The 13,077-nt window shown below is 58.4% G+C and overlaps 1 protein-coding gene across 1 annotated transcript in view; it reads left to right on the top strand.

Annotated features, from left to right (window-relative positions):
* Positions 1 to 13,077, top strand: part of DPP9 (dipeptidyl peptidase 9) — a 41,580-nt gene that overhangs the window by 9,588 nt on the left and 18,915 nt on the right. The window contains 7 exon segments of the mRNA XM_007460534.1: positions 4,033 to 4,145; positions 5,361 to 5,534; positions 5,617 to 5,785; positions 6,533 to 6,646; positions 9,906 to 10,034; positions 11,311 to 11,372; positions 13,018 to 13,077. The exon segment at positions 13,018 to 13,077 is cut by the window's right edge and continues 12 nt beyond it. Of these exon segments, the coding sequence (XP_007460596.1) occupies positions 4,033 to 4,145; positions 5,361 to 5,534; positions 5,617 to 5,785; positions 6,533 to 6,646; positions 9,906 to 10,034; positions 11,311 to 11,372; positions 13,018 to 13,077 (821 nt within the window).

Here is a 13,077-nt window from a genome sequence, read left to right as displayed (position 1 = left end):
CATTCCTTGGCTTGTGGCTGCGTCACTGCAGTCTTTGCGTCTGTGGTCTCGTTGCCTCCTCCTCTCCTGTATGTCTGTAATCTCTCTGTCTCCCTCTGATAAGGCACGAGATTACATTTAGGGCCCACTGAGATAATCCAGACTAATCTCCCCAGCTAGAAGTCTTTAACGTAATCCCATCTGCAAAGGCCCTTTTGCCAGGAAGGTAACATACAGTTTCCAGGGATTAGGACATGATCGTAGCCATTGTTAAGCCAACCAAAGGGACGGAAATGCTCCGAGCTACTTTGAGCCACCAAGGGCCCCTCATAGTAAGGACACGGGTGTGTCAGGGAACCCCCCAGCCTCATGACCAGCACTGAGAAGCCCAACCATATGGAGTCCAGGCATCTGCCCTCGTATGTTTCTCTCCGTGGATCCACCCTCACTGCCCACCTACCTTCCACTGCCACACTCCCGGGATTGCACTTCTGGTTCCAGCCACCAGCAGAAATGGACCAGCTTTCTCTGAATTTCTGGGACAGCGAGTATGATTGGCTCAGACATCCACTCATCCAGTCATCCTTGGCCTGGGGCGGGCGGTCCCTGCCGTCTATAGCAGGTGCTGAGGGCCCACTCTTGTAGGGGGCAGCTCCAGACAAGGACTGTGGACCCACTGCGGCTCCAAAAAGTGCCTAGAACAGCCCAAAGCCATCCTACTTCTCTTGGGGTGACGTTGCTCACCCTTGAGCTGATCCAGTCTGCATCACTCAACATCCTCGGGGTACCCTTGACCTCACTCCATGTCCAAGTTCCTGGGGCAGGTCTCCCCAGAACCCCCTTGTATTTATAACCTGTCTGCACTAGCCTGGTGCCGGGGGAATGCTGGCAGCCAGAAGCATTTATGGATTGAACAGAAAGGACCTCTAGGGGCGATGCACAGCCCGCCCTCTGCTCCCCTGGGACCCCTGCCTCCTGGGTGGGCCCCAGGCTTGCCAGTCACCGTCCTCTGGGAAGGCTCATTGGGAGCCCAGTGCACGTGGGATGGAACAGAAAAGGGAACGTGCCTGCTGCTCAGGAATGTCCCCGGAAGATGGTTCCAGGGCTCAACTGTTCCTAGTGGGTCGGCTCCTCCCCCCTGCAAACGGGTGTCCTGCATTTGGTGGAGGAGGGCACGGGGCCCCAGACAGCACTGGGGGTCCCTTAGGGGGGTCCCTCGTGTCCTGTGTCCAGCTCCAGGGTCACACAGCCCACGTGTCCCCTCATCCAGGCCACGCGGTGTTTGCCCAGGCCTGGGCCACCTGCCGTGCTGGTGGGCTTTGGGGTGGGGTGCTGTCCCCAGAGATGGAGTGGAGCTGTTAAGAGGAGGCACAGGAGGGACCGTGACAGCAGAAGTCAGCGGCCGTGGTCAGCCGTCCCAGACACTCGCCGTGCACACCGGCACAGGTGCCTGCCGAGGGCAGCTCCTCCAGGGAATGTGCCGGAATGGGCTGTTTCGTGTCACTGCTTATGAATTGTTGGCGGGGGGGAGGTGGCTCTGATGTCCTTGGCAAGGCTGCACCGTTGATTTCCTGTTTGGAAGGCTCCGGCTCCCAGAGAGCCTGCGGACAGGGGCTGTCCAGAGCCCACAGCGCTCGGCCGAGAGTGGCCACCTGCTCCCTCCCAGCTTTCCACGCTGGCCTTCCCAGCCACCACGCTGCGTGGTGTTTGCTTTTTTTAAAATTGAGATGTAATTCACATCCCATAAAATTCCCTCTCTTAAAGGTGGAGAGCTCGGTGGTTTTGGGTAGTCACAGTATTGTGCAACCATCACCACAGTCAAATTCCAGAACATTCCATCACCCCAGAAAGCAACCCTGTGCCCATTAGCAGTCACTCCCTATCCCCCTCCCCCAGCCCATAGCGACCCACTGACTTGCTTCCTGTCTCTGGATTTGCCTGTTCTGGACGTTTCACAGAAATGGAATCACAGGGACTTCCCTGGCGGTCCAGTGGTTAAGACTCCGCGCTTCCACTGCAAGGGGCGCGGTTCCATCCCTGGTCTGGGAACTAAGATCCCACAAGCCGTGTGGCCAAAAAAAAAAAAAAAAAAAAAAAGAGGAATCATGCACCGCACGATACTCGTCCCAACTTGTCTTGTGAACTTAGGAAGATGGCCCCGTCGGCAACTCAGACGGGCAGCGTCACATCCGTGCCTCTAGCTGGGAATGATTCCGGCTGTGGCAGCTTAGAGAGTCCCTGGAAGTCGAATTGTGAATGCTTCCCACTTGTAGCTTTGCGTTTTCACTCTTTTTTTACTAACTATACTTCATGAGGAAACTTTGTCATGAGTGGAAGACGCGAGTAACTTGCCATATTGAGAAGCTACCCATAAGAGTTACTGTGGTGGAATAGGTATTATTTTTGAAGCTCTATCTAGCTCTGGAGGTGCCAAGCTTGGGGGGCGGCCTGCCTTTTCTCCCACTCTTAGAAGTGAGAGCGCTGGGGCTTCCCTGGTGGCGCAGTGGTTGAGAGTCTGCCTGCCAATGCAGGGGACACGGGTTCGTGCCCCGGTCCGGGAGGATCCCACATGCCGCAGGACCCCGCATGCCGCGGAGCGGCTGGGCCCGTGAGCCGTGGACGCTGAGCCTGCGCGTCCGGAGCCTGTGCTCCGCAGATGGGAGGGGCCACAACAGTGAGAGGCCCGCATAACGCAAGGAAAAAAAAAAAAAAAAAAAAAAAAAAAAGTGAGAGGGCCTACGAGGAAGAGAGGCCAGCACCAAACCGAGCCTTCCTCCTGGAGAAATTTGGGATTGAGAGGGGTCAAAGTGGTACGCCTGCTTTCTGTGACCCGCTGTTGGCCACAGTGCATTCCTGGGCCACTGCAGAGCATCCCACCTGCTGCCGGGAGGCTCTGCCCCCGTCCCTCACCTCGTTGCCCAGAGAGTGGGGAACCCGAAGCTTCCTGAGAACCATTCTGCTCCCGCCATTAACCTTGTTAACAGCCATAGTACCGTCATACATCGAGGCAGAGGCACTTCCAGTTGGGACTTCCCTGGCAGTCCAGTGGTTAGGACTTCGTGCTTCCACTGCAGGGGGCATGGATTTGATCCTGGTCGTGAAACTAGGATCCCACACAGGGTGTGGCGTGGCCAAAAGAAGCCTGGTTAGAAGATACGTCCTTGTTTTATTTGCCGCTGTTTGTGCTGAGTGCTTTTTATCTCTTACCTTACTTAATCCACACAGAGGTTTCACTAGGCAGCTACTGTATTTTACAGATAAGGTTAGAATAGCTCGGTGGTTCTCAGTCGGGGTGCTCCTGCCCCAGGGGATGATACTCAGCAGTGTCTGGGGACATCTATGGTTGTCACACTGGGGGTGCTCTTGGCATCCAGTGGGTGGGGCCAGGGAGGCTGCTCCACAACCCCCAGTGCCTGGGACGGCCCCCCAGAGGATGACCGGTCCCGGTGTCAGCAGCACCGAATGGGAGAGGCTGGATTGGATACACGTTTCCCAGTCCTGGAGCTTTGCCCGTTCTCTGATCCTCGATTAATGCCTGGACCAGAGCCCAACCTGTGGAGAGTTGGGAATCACTGACCAGCCCCCCGTTTTTCATCCTCTTGTGTGCTGTTTCTATTTATTTATTTATTTATTCATTTATTTATTTTGGCTGCGCCAGGTCTTAGTTGCAGCATGCGAACTTCTTAGTAGTGGCAGCATATGGGATCTAGTTCCCCAAGCAGGGATCCAACCCGGGCCCCCTGCATTGGGAGCATGGAGTCTTACCCACTGGACCACCAGGGAAGCCCCATTGTGCGCTATTTCTTCAGTAACTGAGGCTAAGATATTCAGCACTAACATCTCAGGTAGAATTGCCTGCTGCTCCTGCTGGCGGGTGTAACCCAGGGTCCGTGGCTTCTCTGGGGAGGGGTGTGCCGTCAGGGTGCTATAGAAGCAGGAGGAACCAGCCAGGCCCAGCCATGGGGAGCCAGGGCCCGAGGCCGGTCCCGCCCGAGTCCCTTGCCCCGACCCTGGCAAGGGGGCCCATTCTGGTTTTCCTCTCTTCCTCCCAAGGGATGCCCTATGGCAGCCGAGAGAACTCCCTCCTCTACTCCGAGATCCCCAGGAAGGTCCGGAAGGAAGCGCTGCTGCTCCTGTCCTGGAAGCAGATGCTGGATCACTTTCAGGTGAGCCATGGGAGTCGGGCCCTCCCGGTGGGCAAGGCAGGTGGGCGCACGGCAGCCCCTTCTTCGGCCTCACTCAGCTTCCTTGGGCCCTGCACCCACCCCACCCCACCCGAGGGGGTCCCAGCCCATCCCCCGCTTAACGGCAGCCCCTCAGAGAGGAGCGCCTGGCCCTGGACACCTGTGCCACGCCTGCCCCCTCCCTTTGGTGCACACCCGGGCCCCAGCGTGTAGCTTGCGGTGACAGCTCCCGTCAGAAGCACGTCTTCCTCTTAAATGCCTCACCAACGGCATGCAAGTAACTTGGGCCGAGACCCTTTTATAGAAATTTAGCTAATGATGGATGTCGCCCAAAGTCACCTCGCTTCCAGAGGGGGAGACGGCCAGTGAGCGGCGAGAGTGTTTTGTGCACTGGTGTATGTTGATTTATTTTTGATCAAAAATAAAATATGACAGTACGCAGGGAAGGGAACCCATGCAGCCCCTCTCTCTTTTGCCTGTCCCCTGTCCCAAGCTGACCAACTCCTATTTACATGGCTTTCCTCGCAGCGTGGGGCTCATTTTGCTTTGGATTCTGCTCTTTAAAAATGCATTTCTGGGAATTCCCGGGCGGTCCAGTGGTTAGGACTCCGCTCTTCTACTGCAGGGGGCACAGGTTCGATCCCTGGTCGGAGGACTAAGACCATGCATGCCACGCAGCGCAGCCAAAAAAATAATAATAACAATAAACTAAAAAAATAAAAATAAAAATGTATTTCTTCCCTTTAACGTTCCTCTGAATTTCCACATCATCTTCAGAATTCTTCTTGGGGCAGCTGCATGGTGTCCACCATAGTTTACCTGCCCGCCCTGCCCAAGGTCAGGTGTGAGGGTGGTCAGGCGTGGAATCTGCCCCACCCCTACCCATGCCAAGAGCATGAACGGCTGGTGGCGGGTGGCTTCAGCTCGAATGCTCTCAGCAGGAAGTACCAAAGACTGCAGGAAGGGGCTGTGACCAGGGAGGGAGGGCGGGGGTCTGTAGGGTGTAGGGTGGCCCTGGGGGCGGAGGAGGGCCTCGTGTGTCCTAGAGCAATTTGGTGGGGGGTGAGGAGGTTGCAGCTACAGGTGAGCCCCGCGGCCCTGCCAGTCTGTGCCGCTCTGTGGCCAGGGTGCTGGAGCCTCCAGGTGCTGATGCCGGTGTTCCGCCCCGCCCCCCGGCCCCACCCACTGTGTCCCCAGGCCACGCCCCACCACGGGGTCTACTCCCGGGAAGAGGAGCTCCTGCGGGAGCGGAAGCGCCTGGGTGTCTTCGGTATCACCTCCTACGACTTCCACAGCGAGAGCGGCCTCTTCCTCTTCCAGGCCAGCAACAGTCTCTTTCACTGCCGGGACGGCGGCAAGAATGGCTTCATGGTGAGCCCCGCTCTCTGGTGGGGGGAGGCGGGGCAGGTGGTGGCCTCCTGACCCTCTGAGCTGGGTTTCTGTGTTTCCCCAGGTGTCCCCCATGAAGCCGCTGGAAATCAAGACCCAGTGTTCCGGGCCCCGGATGGACCCCAAGATCTGCCCCGCCGACGCCGCCTTCTTCTCCTTCGTCAACAGCCGCGACCTGTGGGTGGCCAACATCGAGACGGGCGAGGAGCGGCGGCTGACCTTCTGCCACAAGGGTGAGGCCGGGGGGAGGGCGCCGGGAGGAGGGCGGGGCCGACAGGACGGCACCCCTGGGGTGGTCTGTCGTCACAGCCACCAGCCCAGCTTCTAGAAAGACTCGCGCCCCTGTCACTGTGCTCCCCGCTGGACCACCAGGCGCCTTCCCAGACCGTGGTCCCACGGCCCCCCTCCCGTGGCTCCCCCTCTGGCCCCACAAAGAGTCCGGCTGCCTGGCTCGGGGTCTTCCTCCACGTGAATCACCCCGGCCACTGGGGCCTGGACTCCACGCCGGACACTTGTGCGCCTCTGCTCCCCTCAGCCCCTCCTACCTCCGCTCTCCTGTCCCCATGCCATGCTTCCAGCCCAGAACTCACCAGACCCGGCCTACCCCTCAGGCCCCTGCTGGCCGACAGTGACATCAACCCTGTGCAGATATATCTGCAGGACTGCATGGGTTGTGGCCTCTGACCCCGATCCCTGCCTCCTGTCCTGCCACAAGGCCCAGGTGCCGTCTCACTAAACCTGAGCTTCTCAGCCAGGGGCGACTGGGGTACTGGCCATGTGCTGAGACATTTTCAGCTGTCACAGCGAGGTGAGGATGCTCCTGGCATCGAGTGGGTGCAGCCAGGGAGACTGCTGCACACCCCACAGCGCCCAGGATGCCCCCACAGAGAACGGTCCGGCCCTGATGTCAGCCGTGCCAGGGGAGAAGCCCTGCTCTAAACCAGACTCCTCATCTCTCGCCCGGCCCCCTCCCCATCCAGGCTTGTCCAGTGTCCTTGACGACCCCAGATCCGCGGGTGTAGCCACCTTCGTCATCCAGGAAGAATTTGACCGCTTCACTGGCTACTGGTGGTGTCCCACAGCCTCTTGGGAGGGTAAGCACCTTTCCATTTTTAGAAACACTTCTGCAAACACTTTTTCCGTTAGCAGAAGCACAGTGTACATGCTAGTCTGCTCTTTGCTCTTTTCATTTAAGATAAACCTCAGCAACCTTCCCGTCAACATCCGTGTCTCAGTCCTTTGAGACTGCTGTGACAGAATACCACAGCCAGGGTGGCTTATAAACAGCAGGCATTTATTTCTTACTGTTGCAAGGGCTGGGAGTCCAAGTCCAAGGCAGATTCGTTGTCTGGTGAGGGCCTCTTCCTTGTTCATGGATGCTGTCATATCACTCTGTCCTCACATGGTGAAGGGGCAGGGAGCTCTCTGGGGTTCCTTTTTTTTTTTTTGTGGTACGCAGGCCTCTCACTGCTGTGGCCTCTCCCGTTGCGGAGTACAGGCTCCAGACACGCAGGCTCAGCGGCCATGGCTCACGGGCCCAGCCTCTCCGCGGCATGTGGGATCTTCCTGGCCCGGGGCACAAACCCGTGTCCCCTGCATCAGCAGGCAGACTCTCAACCGCTGCGCCACCAGGGAAGCCCTGGGGTTCCTTTTTATAGGGGCACTGATCCCCTTTGTGAGGGCTCCACCCTCATGACCTAATCACCTCCCAATACATCACACTCGGGGGTAGGGTCTAACATTTGAATTCCGTGGGGACACAGACATTCAGTCCATTGCAGTCAGCACCCAGAGAATCCTTTAACTGTGAATGTCCTGGGGGCGTGGATGTACCACAGTTTAGTTAAGAAGTCCACACTGATGGGCACTTTGGCTATTGCCAGTTTCCGGTTTGGGTTTTGCTTTGGTGTTGTAAACAATACTGCAGCGAAATCTTCCTACATTTATCCTCGTGACCTCCTGGGAGTATGTTAATGGTCCTCAGCCAGGGGTGGTCTGCCCCACCCCCCACGCCCAGGGGACACTGGGCGGTGTCTGGGGACATCTGTGGTTGTCACGACTGGGGGTGCTTCCAGCATCGAGGGGGTGGGGGCAGGGGTGCTGCTCCACACCCCACCCCAGGGTGGCCCCCTGCAGAGAATGGCCCGGCCCTAATGTCCGCAGCGCCAAGTATCAAAAATCCTGCCTTAGAGAAAATTCCCAGCTGTAAGAGAGATGAATTGAAGCTACATGCATCTTAAATCTTGACGGATTTTGCCAACAAGTTAGAAAGAAGCCAGATCAGCAGGCCACTTTGTATCTGTGTTTTTGTGCTGTGCATGAGGCGAGGGTGTCTTATCTCCCCTGTTCAGTGGACCAAAGTCTGTTTCCTGAGCGCGGGGAGAGTCGTTTCTTGGGGTGCGTGAGTACCATCACACCCTCTGCTGCACGAGCAGGAGTGGGCCAGGCCTCCGCTGCGCATAGAGTCCTCCCTGGCCTTAGCGCCTCTGTGTGTGTCCGTGGGCGAGTGGCCACGCAAGCCAGGATCCTGGGGACCAGGCACTGGCCATCCACCGCCTCAGCCGAGTGCCACCTCATCTGCTAGTCACCCCTGCCTTTACTTCAGCGTGTCTTCTCCTTAAATCAATTTGAAAAGAAAACGTCATGGTCCTACCATGAATAGAAGCTAGGCATGAAAACTGTGCAACGGAGAGAAACCAGCGCCAAACATGCTAGCCAGCGCCCAGGTAAAGGATGACTTGCCGGCGTCAGGCGCCTAAGGGCTGCTGGTGCTGCCGAGACGGGGCCGGGATCGGCACGTTCCTGGGGAGGACGCCACACGCGCTCCCCCTTCATCTGGGCCGGGGTCCTTCACCACCGCAGTGCTGTGTGTGCCCACGGTCTGTGTCTCTGGGGAAAAGGGCTCCATGTCAGGAGTCAGGGTCCTGGGTCAGGTCACTCAGCTTGTGACTCTGAGCCTGAAGTAGGTGACCATCCACCCTTCGACTTCCGGCCTATAAAGTGAGGTCTCTCCCCCTCAGCCCTGTGGACACGGAGGCTGGGTCATTCTCTGTGGGGGGGCCGTGGTGACTCAGTGTGTCACCTGTCACCTGAGTTGTGACAGCCACAAATGTCCCCAGACATTGCCACATGGCCCCTGGGGACACAGAATGGCCCCTGGTTGCCATCCACTGGTCTCAATGACATCAAGATACTCACTCTACTATTCTTAACAGCTCAGAACCCCTCAGGTAGAGCCCCTGAATGCTGAGGCCAAGGGACGTTTACCCCACTTGCTGTAGCCCCACTCACGGCATGCACCCGTGGAGCTACATGACCATAGCAACCCAAGAGGGTCTTTCCTGGCCAGGAAATTCAGGGCCCCGGAATGACCCGTGTCCAGTGGACAGACATAGGAGCCCTTAGCACTGAGTCTGAGCTGCAGCACTTCCGCTGCCTCAGCCCTGTGGCTGCCAGCGCCCCATAGAGCAGGTGTGGAGACCTGAAGGCAAGATGGGTTTGGCCGAGGTTGGAGGATGTCATTGGTCCATCCTAGTGAGTCAGGCGAGGGTACAGGAAGCAGATGGGGGCCCTTCTCGGCAGCCGAGAAAGGAACAGCCATGGGCTCCATCCCCTTGATGTTGGCATTGCCAGTCCTCACGCCCCTTGCTAGGCTGTCAGCTCCCGGTGATTCGCTTACTTCTCATGACAACTTTCAATGTACCCCTTCTTGAGCCCTGCCCCAAGTGTTAGTCTGCTCGGGTGGCCGTGACCACGTCCCACAGATGGGGCAGCTCAGATGTCACAGCCTGGAGGCTGGACGTCTGAGATGGAGGTGTCGGCAGGTTTGGCTTCTTCCGAGGCCTCTCTCCTCAGCTTACAGATGGCTGCCATCTCCCCCCTGTCCTCACGTGGTCTCCCCTCTGCGCGTCTGTGTCCTAACCTCTTTCTATAGCAACAGCAGTCATACTGTATCAGGGCCACCCTCAGGGCTGCATTTTAACCGAATCACCTCTTTAAAGACCCCCATCTCCAAATACAGTCCCGATCTGAGGTCCAGGGGTTGAGACTTGAATGTAGGAATTGGGTGGGCGTGTGGTTCAGCCCGTAAGTCCGCACGTGGCCATCTCCCTTGCCTTCCTGTGCTGGGAAGAGCTCCGTTCTTGCTCTGGTTTTACAGGGAAGGAAATCGAGGCCCCAGGAGGACATGTGACTGGCTTCAGGCCTAGTACACGGCAGAGCTGGGTTTCCGGCCCCAGGGACCATTCTTGTCTGGGCCCTGCCATGGTAGAGCAGAGTCCCAGTGTGGGCAGGGGGGTGCGGGGCGGCAGAGGGGACACCGGCACCCTCAGCAGCTGCCCTGCCCCCTCCCAGGTTCAGAAGGCTGCAAGACGCTGCGGATCCTGTACGAGGAAGTGGACGAGTCCGAGGTGGAGATCATTCACGTGCCCTCTCCCGCGCTAGAGGAGAGGAAGACGGACTCCTACCGGTACCCCAGGACAGGTGAGGGCCCAGCACACGTGAGGGCGGCTCGGCAGTGTTCTGAAGCCTCACAGAACACAGTGAGGCACCAACCAGGTTGGGCCCACAAGACCTAGACAGGGATGGACCCGGAGAAGCAGGCTGCACTCGGGAACAACAGCCAGGCCAGCGCCACCATCAGTGGTGACTGGTGTCCTGCCTCGGGGCCCAGGAGACAGTAGGAGCCCTGGGGAGGCAGTGGGAGGTGTGGGCCCCCTCCGGGGGCGCATCAGACACTCACTGCCTTGTGAGAATACAGGGTTTGCCCAGAAATACAGGGAAGTCCCAGAAGTCTACCAATTCTTAAACGTGGCTTGAATCATTTAAAAATACTTAGCAGGACTTCCCTAGCGGTCCAGTGGTTAAGACTCTACGCTTCCACTGCAGGGGGCACGGGTTCGATCTCTGGTCGGGGAACTAAGATCCTGCATGCCGCACATGGCACGGCCAATTAAAAAAAAAACAAAAAACACTTAGCCACACAAAATACGTGTGCAGGCCAGGTTCAGCATCTTTAGGACCTCCGTGGAAGCCTATGACAGACTCGTTCTTGCTAACTGTGGGCCATGCTAGGCAGAGCCTTCCTATGGAAACTTCCAGTCCCTGGTGTGAATGGGGAAGTCGGTCCTTCCCTTCCCCTGTTGGAGAGACGAGGAAACAGAGGCACCGAGACACTACCTGCTGGGGTGCTGGAGCCACGGGGGCCAGAGTTGAGATCTGTCGTAGGAATAACAGGGGCCTGAACCAAATCCCACCCTGGAGGGCATGTCTCGGTCACCCCAGCCTATAGGCCACCTGCCTCCCGACAGCTGAAGGCTGGCTGTGTTACTGGGACATGGGCCACCTTTCTGCATCATTGGTGCTTTTGTTACGGGCGTGTGCTGTCTTTGCAGCCAGCATTCAAGCTCTCCAGAGGCAGAGAGGCATCTTCCTCGTGTTTGTGTCCCCCTCACGGCCCTCCCACCAGCCCAGGCCTGACCTATGTTCTTAAAGAGCAGAGACGTTGCCACGTCACTGTCGGGACTAAGGTCCAGGCCCAAAGTGAGACAGTCCCGCCTGGGGGACTTTGTGCCTGGGCCAGAGAGGGTGACGCACCTACAGAGAGACCTTTGGCCACCTGGCGCCTTCCTCCCCTCCCCCCACACCGGCCATGTCACTGCCTGTGAGGATCACCGCGCCCCCCAGCCACCGCCCCCAACACCTGCTCTGAGCCCTCTTGGCGACACCTGCCAGATCCACCCCGCTTTCGTTTCTGCAGGCAGCAAGAATCCCAAGATCGCCTTGAAACTGGCTGAGTTTCAGACCGACAGTCAGGGCAAGGTAAGAGGGGTCTGGGCGCCCGGGAGAAGCTTCTGGATGAGGAGAGGAGGGCCAGGGTGTGCGCTGGGAGATGGGTCCGGAGGCTGCTCGCCCCATTGCACGGCAGGTGCTTCTCTTGGCCAACTGAACCTGAAGAGGTTCTTCCCGGAGCCCTGCCTTCCAGGCTGGGCCCTGCCGCCCGCCCGTCACTCTGAACTTGGACTCTGAGGCTGGGAGTGGTGAGCCCAGCCCCACCTGCCTCCAGGTGGCCCCGAGGCGTGGGGAGGGGACTCGCGCCCGCGTGCGTTCGTTCGCGAGTGCGCGTGCGTTCGCGAGTGCGCGTGCGTTCGTTCGCGAGTGCGGGCCAGGGTGGTGGCTCACAGAGCTTCCGGAACAGGGAGCTCAGAGGGGTGGGGAGCAAGTTGCCTGGGGCACCCCGACCTCAGGCCAGGGGTGCCCCACCCCAGCCTCTGGGCAGCTCCTCACATATCACTTCACCGGCCCCATCTGTTCTGCATCCTTCCCTCTGTCAGCTGGTCATCGTCGCAGACAAGGGTCCTCATCGCCCAGGGAGTTGTTCCTCAGGACCCCACAGCCAGGAGGGCAGAGGAGGCTAAGGGGAGAAGGGCTGTAGGGATGCCCAGCCCCACGTGGGGTGTCAGAGGGCGACGCCCCTTGCGGCAGAAGTTGGAACAGGCAGACGAGCCAGGAAGCCCCTGCGTATTTTTGCCGAAATGGCTTCTCATGTAATGTTTCATAAAAAAGGCGTGAGATTAAATACACCTATTTTCATGACTGGGGGTGTGGTTTTTGGTTTGGGCATGATTAGGCCCTAACCAAACCCCTTCTGCACTCTTGACCGGAACATTACGGCAGATTCTACAGGGATCTGTCCTAAGTGGCTTTGCCGAGCCCCCACCAGCTGTTGTAAATGGTTCCTGGCCGCATGGGATGGGCAAGGTCCCGAGGCGGGCGTGGGTTTTGCCCACTGAACAGGCAGCTGGGGCGGGGGGGGGTGGTTGGTGGCGAGCCTGGGTGTGGGCCATGCTGAGGCCTTGCCCGCCTCTCTCCTGTCACCCCTCCCGGGGAGATGCCCTGCCAGCCCCGTGTCACCTCCAGGAAGCTGCAGCGGCCAGAGGCTGTGTCTTACCCAAGGCCACCTGGCTCTTCAGTGACAGCCCAGGCCAGAGCTCTTGGTTTCCAGGCAACAGGCTGTCATAGCAAAGTACCACTGGGAGGTTTAAGCCACTGAAGTTCATCATCTCCCGGTTCTGGAAGCTAAAGGTCCAAAATCAAGGTGTCGACAAGGCTGGCTCCTTCTGAGGCCTTGAGGGAAGATCTGTTCCAGGCAGCCCCCCTTGGCTTGGAGACAGCCGCCTGCTCCCTGTGTCTCGTCACGAGACGTTCTCTGCCTGAGTGGTGCCTCTGTCCCTTTTTATAAGGACACCCGTCCTGTTAGGTTGGGCCCCCCCACCCCAGTATGACCTCATCTGAACTAGTCACACCTGCGACCACCCCGTTTCCAAATAAGGCCCCCTTCTGAGGTACCAGGAGTTAGGACTCCAACATGTGGAGCCGAGGGGGACACAGTGCCCCCCAACAGTGGCTGTCTCCTGGGCAGCACATAGGCAGGCCGGACTGTACCCGAGTCTTGCTTTGCCTTTAGATTGTGTCGACGCAACAGAAGGAGCTGGTACAGGCCTTCAGCACGCTCCTTCCAAAAGGG

Source organism: Lipotes vexillifer, unplaced genomic scaffold (genome assembly GCF_000442215.2).
Source record: "Lipotes vexillifer unplaced genomic scaffold, Lipotes_vexillifer_v1.1 scaffold1011, whole genome shotgun sequence".
Classification (NCBI taxonomy): domain Eukaryota; kingdom Metazoa; phylum Chordata; class Mammalia; order Artiodactyla; family Lipotidae; genus Lipotes; species Lipotes vexillifer.
This window is presented reverse-complemented; position numbering and strand designations above follow the sequence as displayed.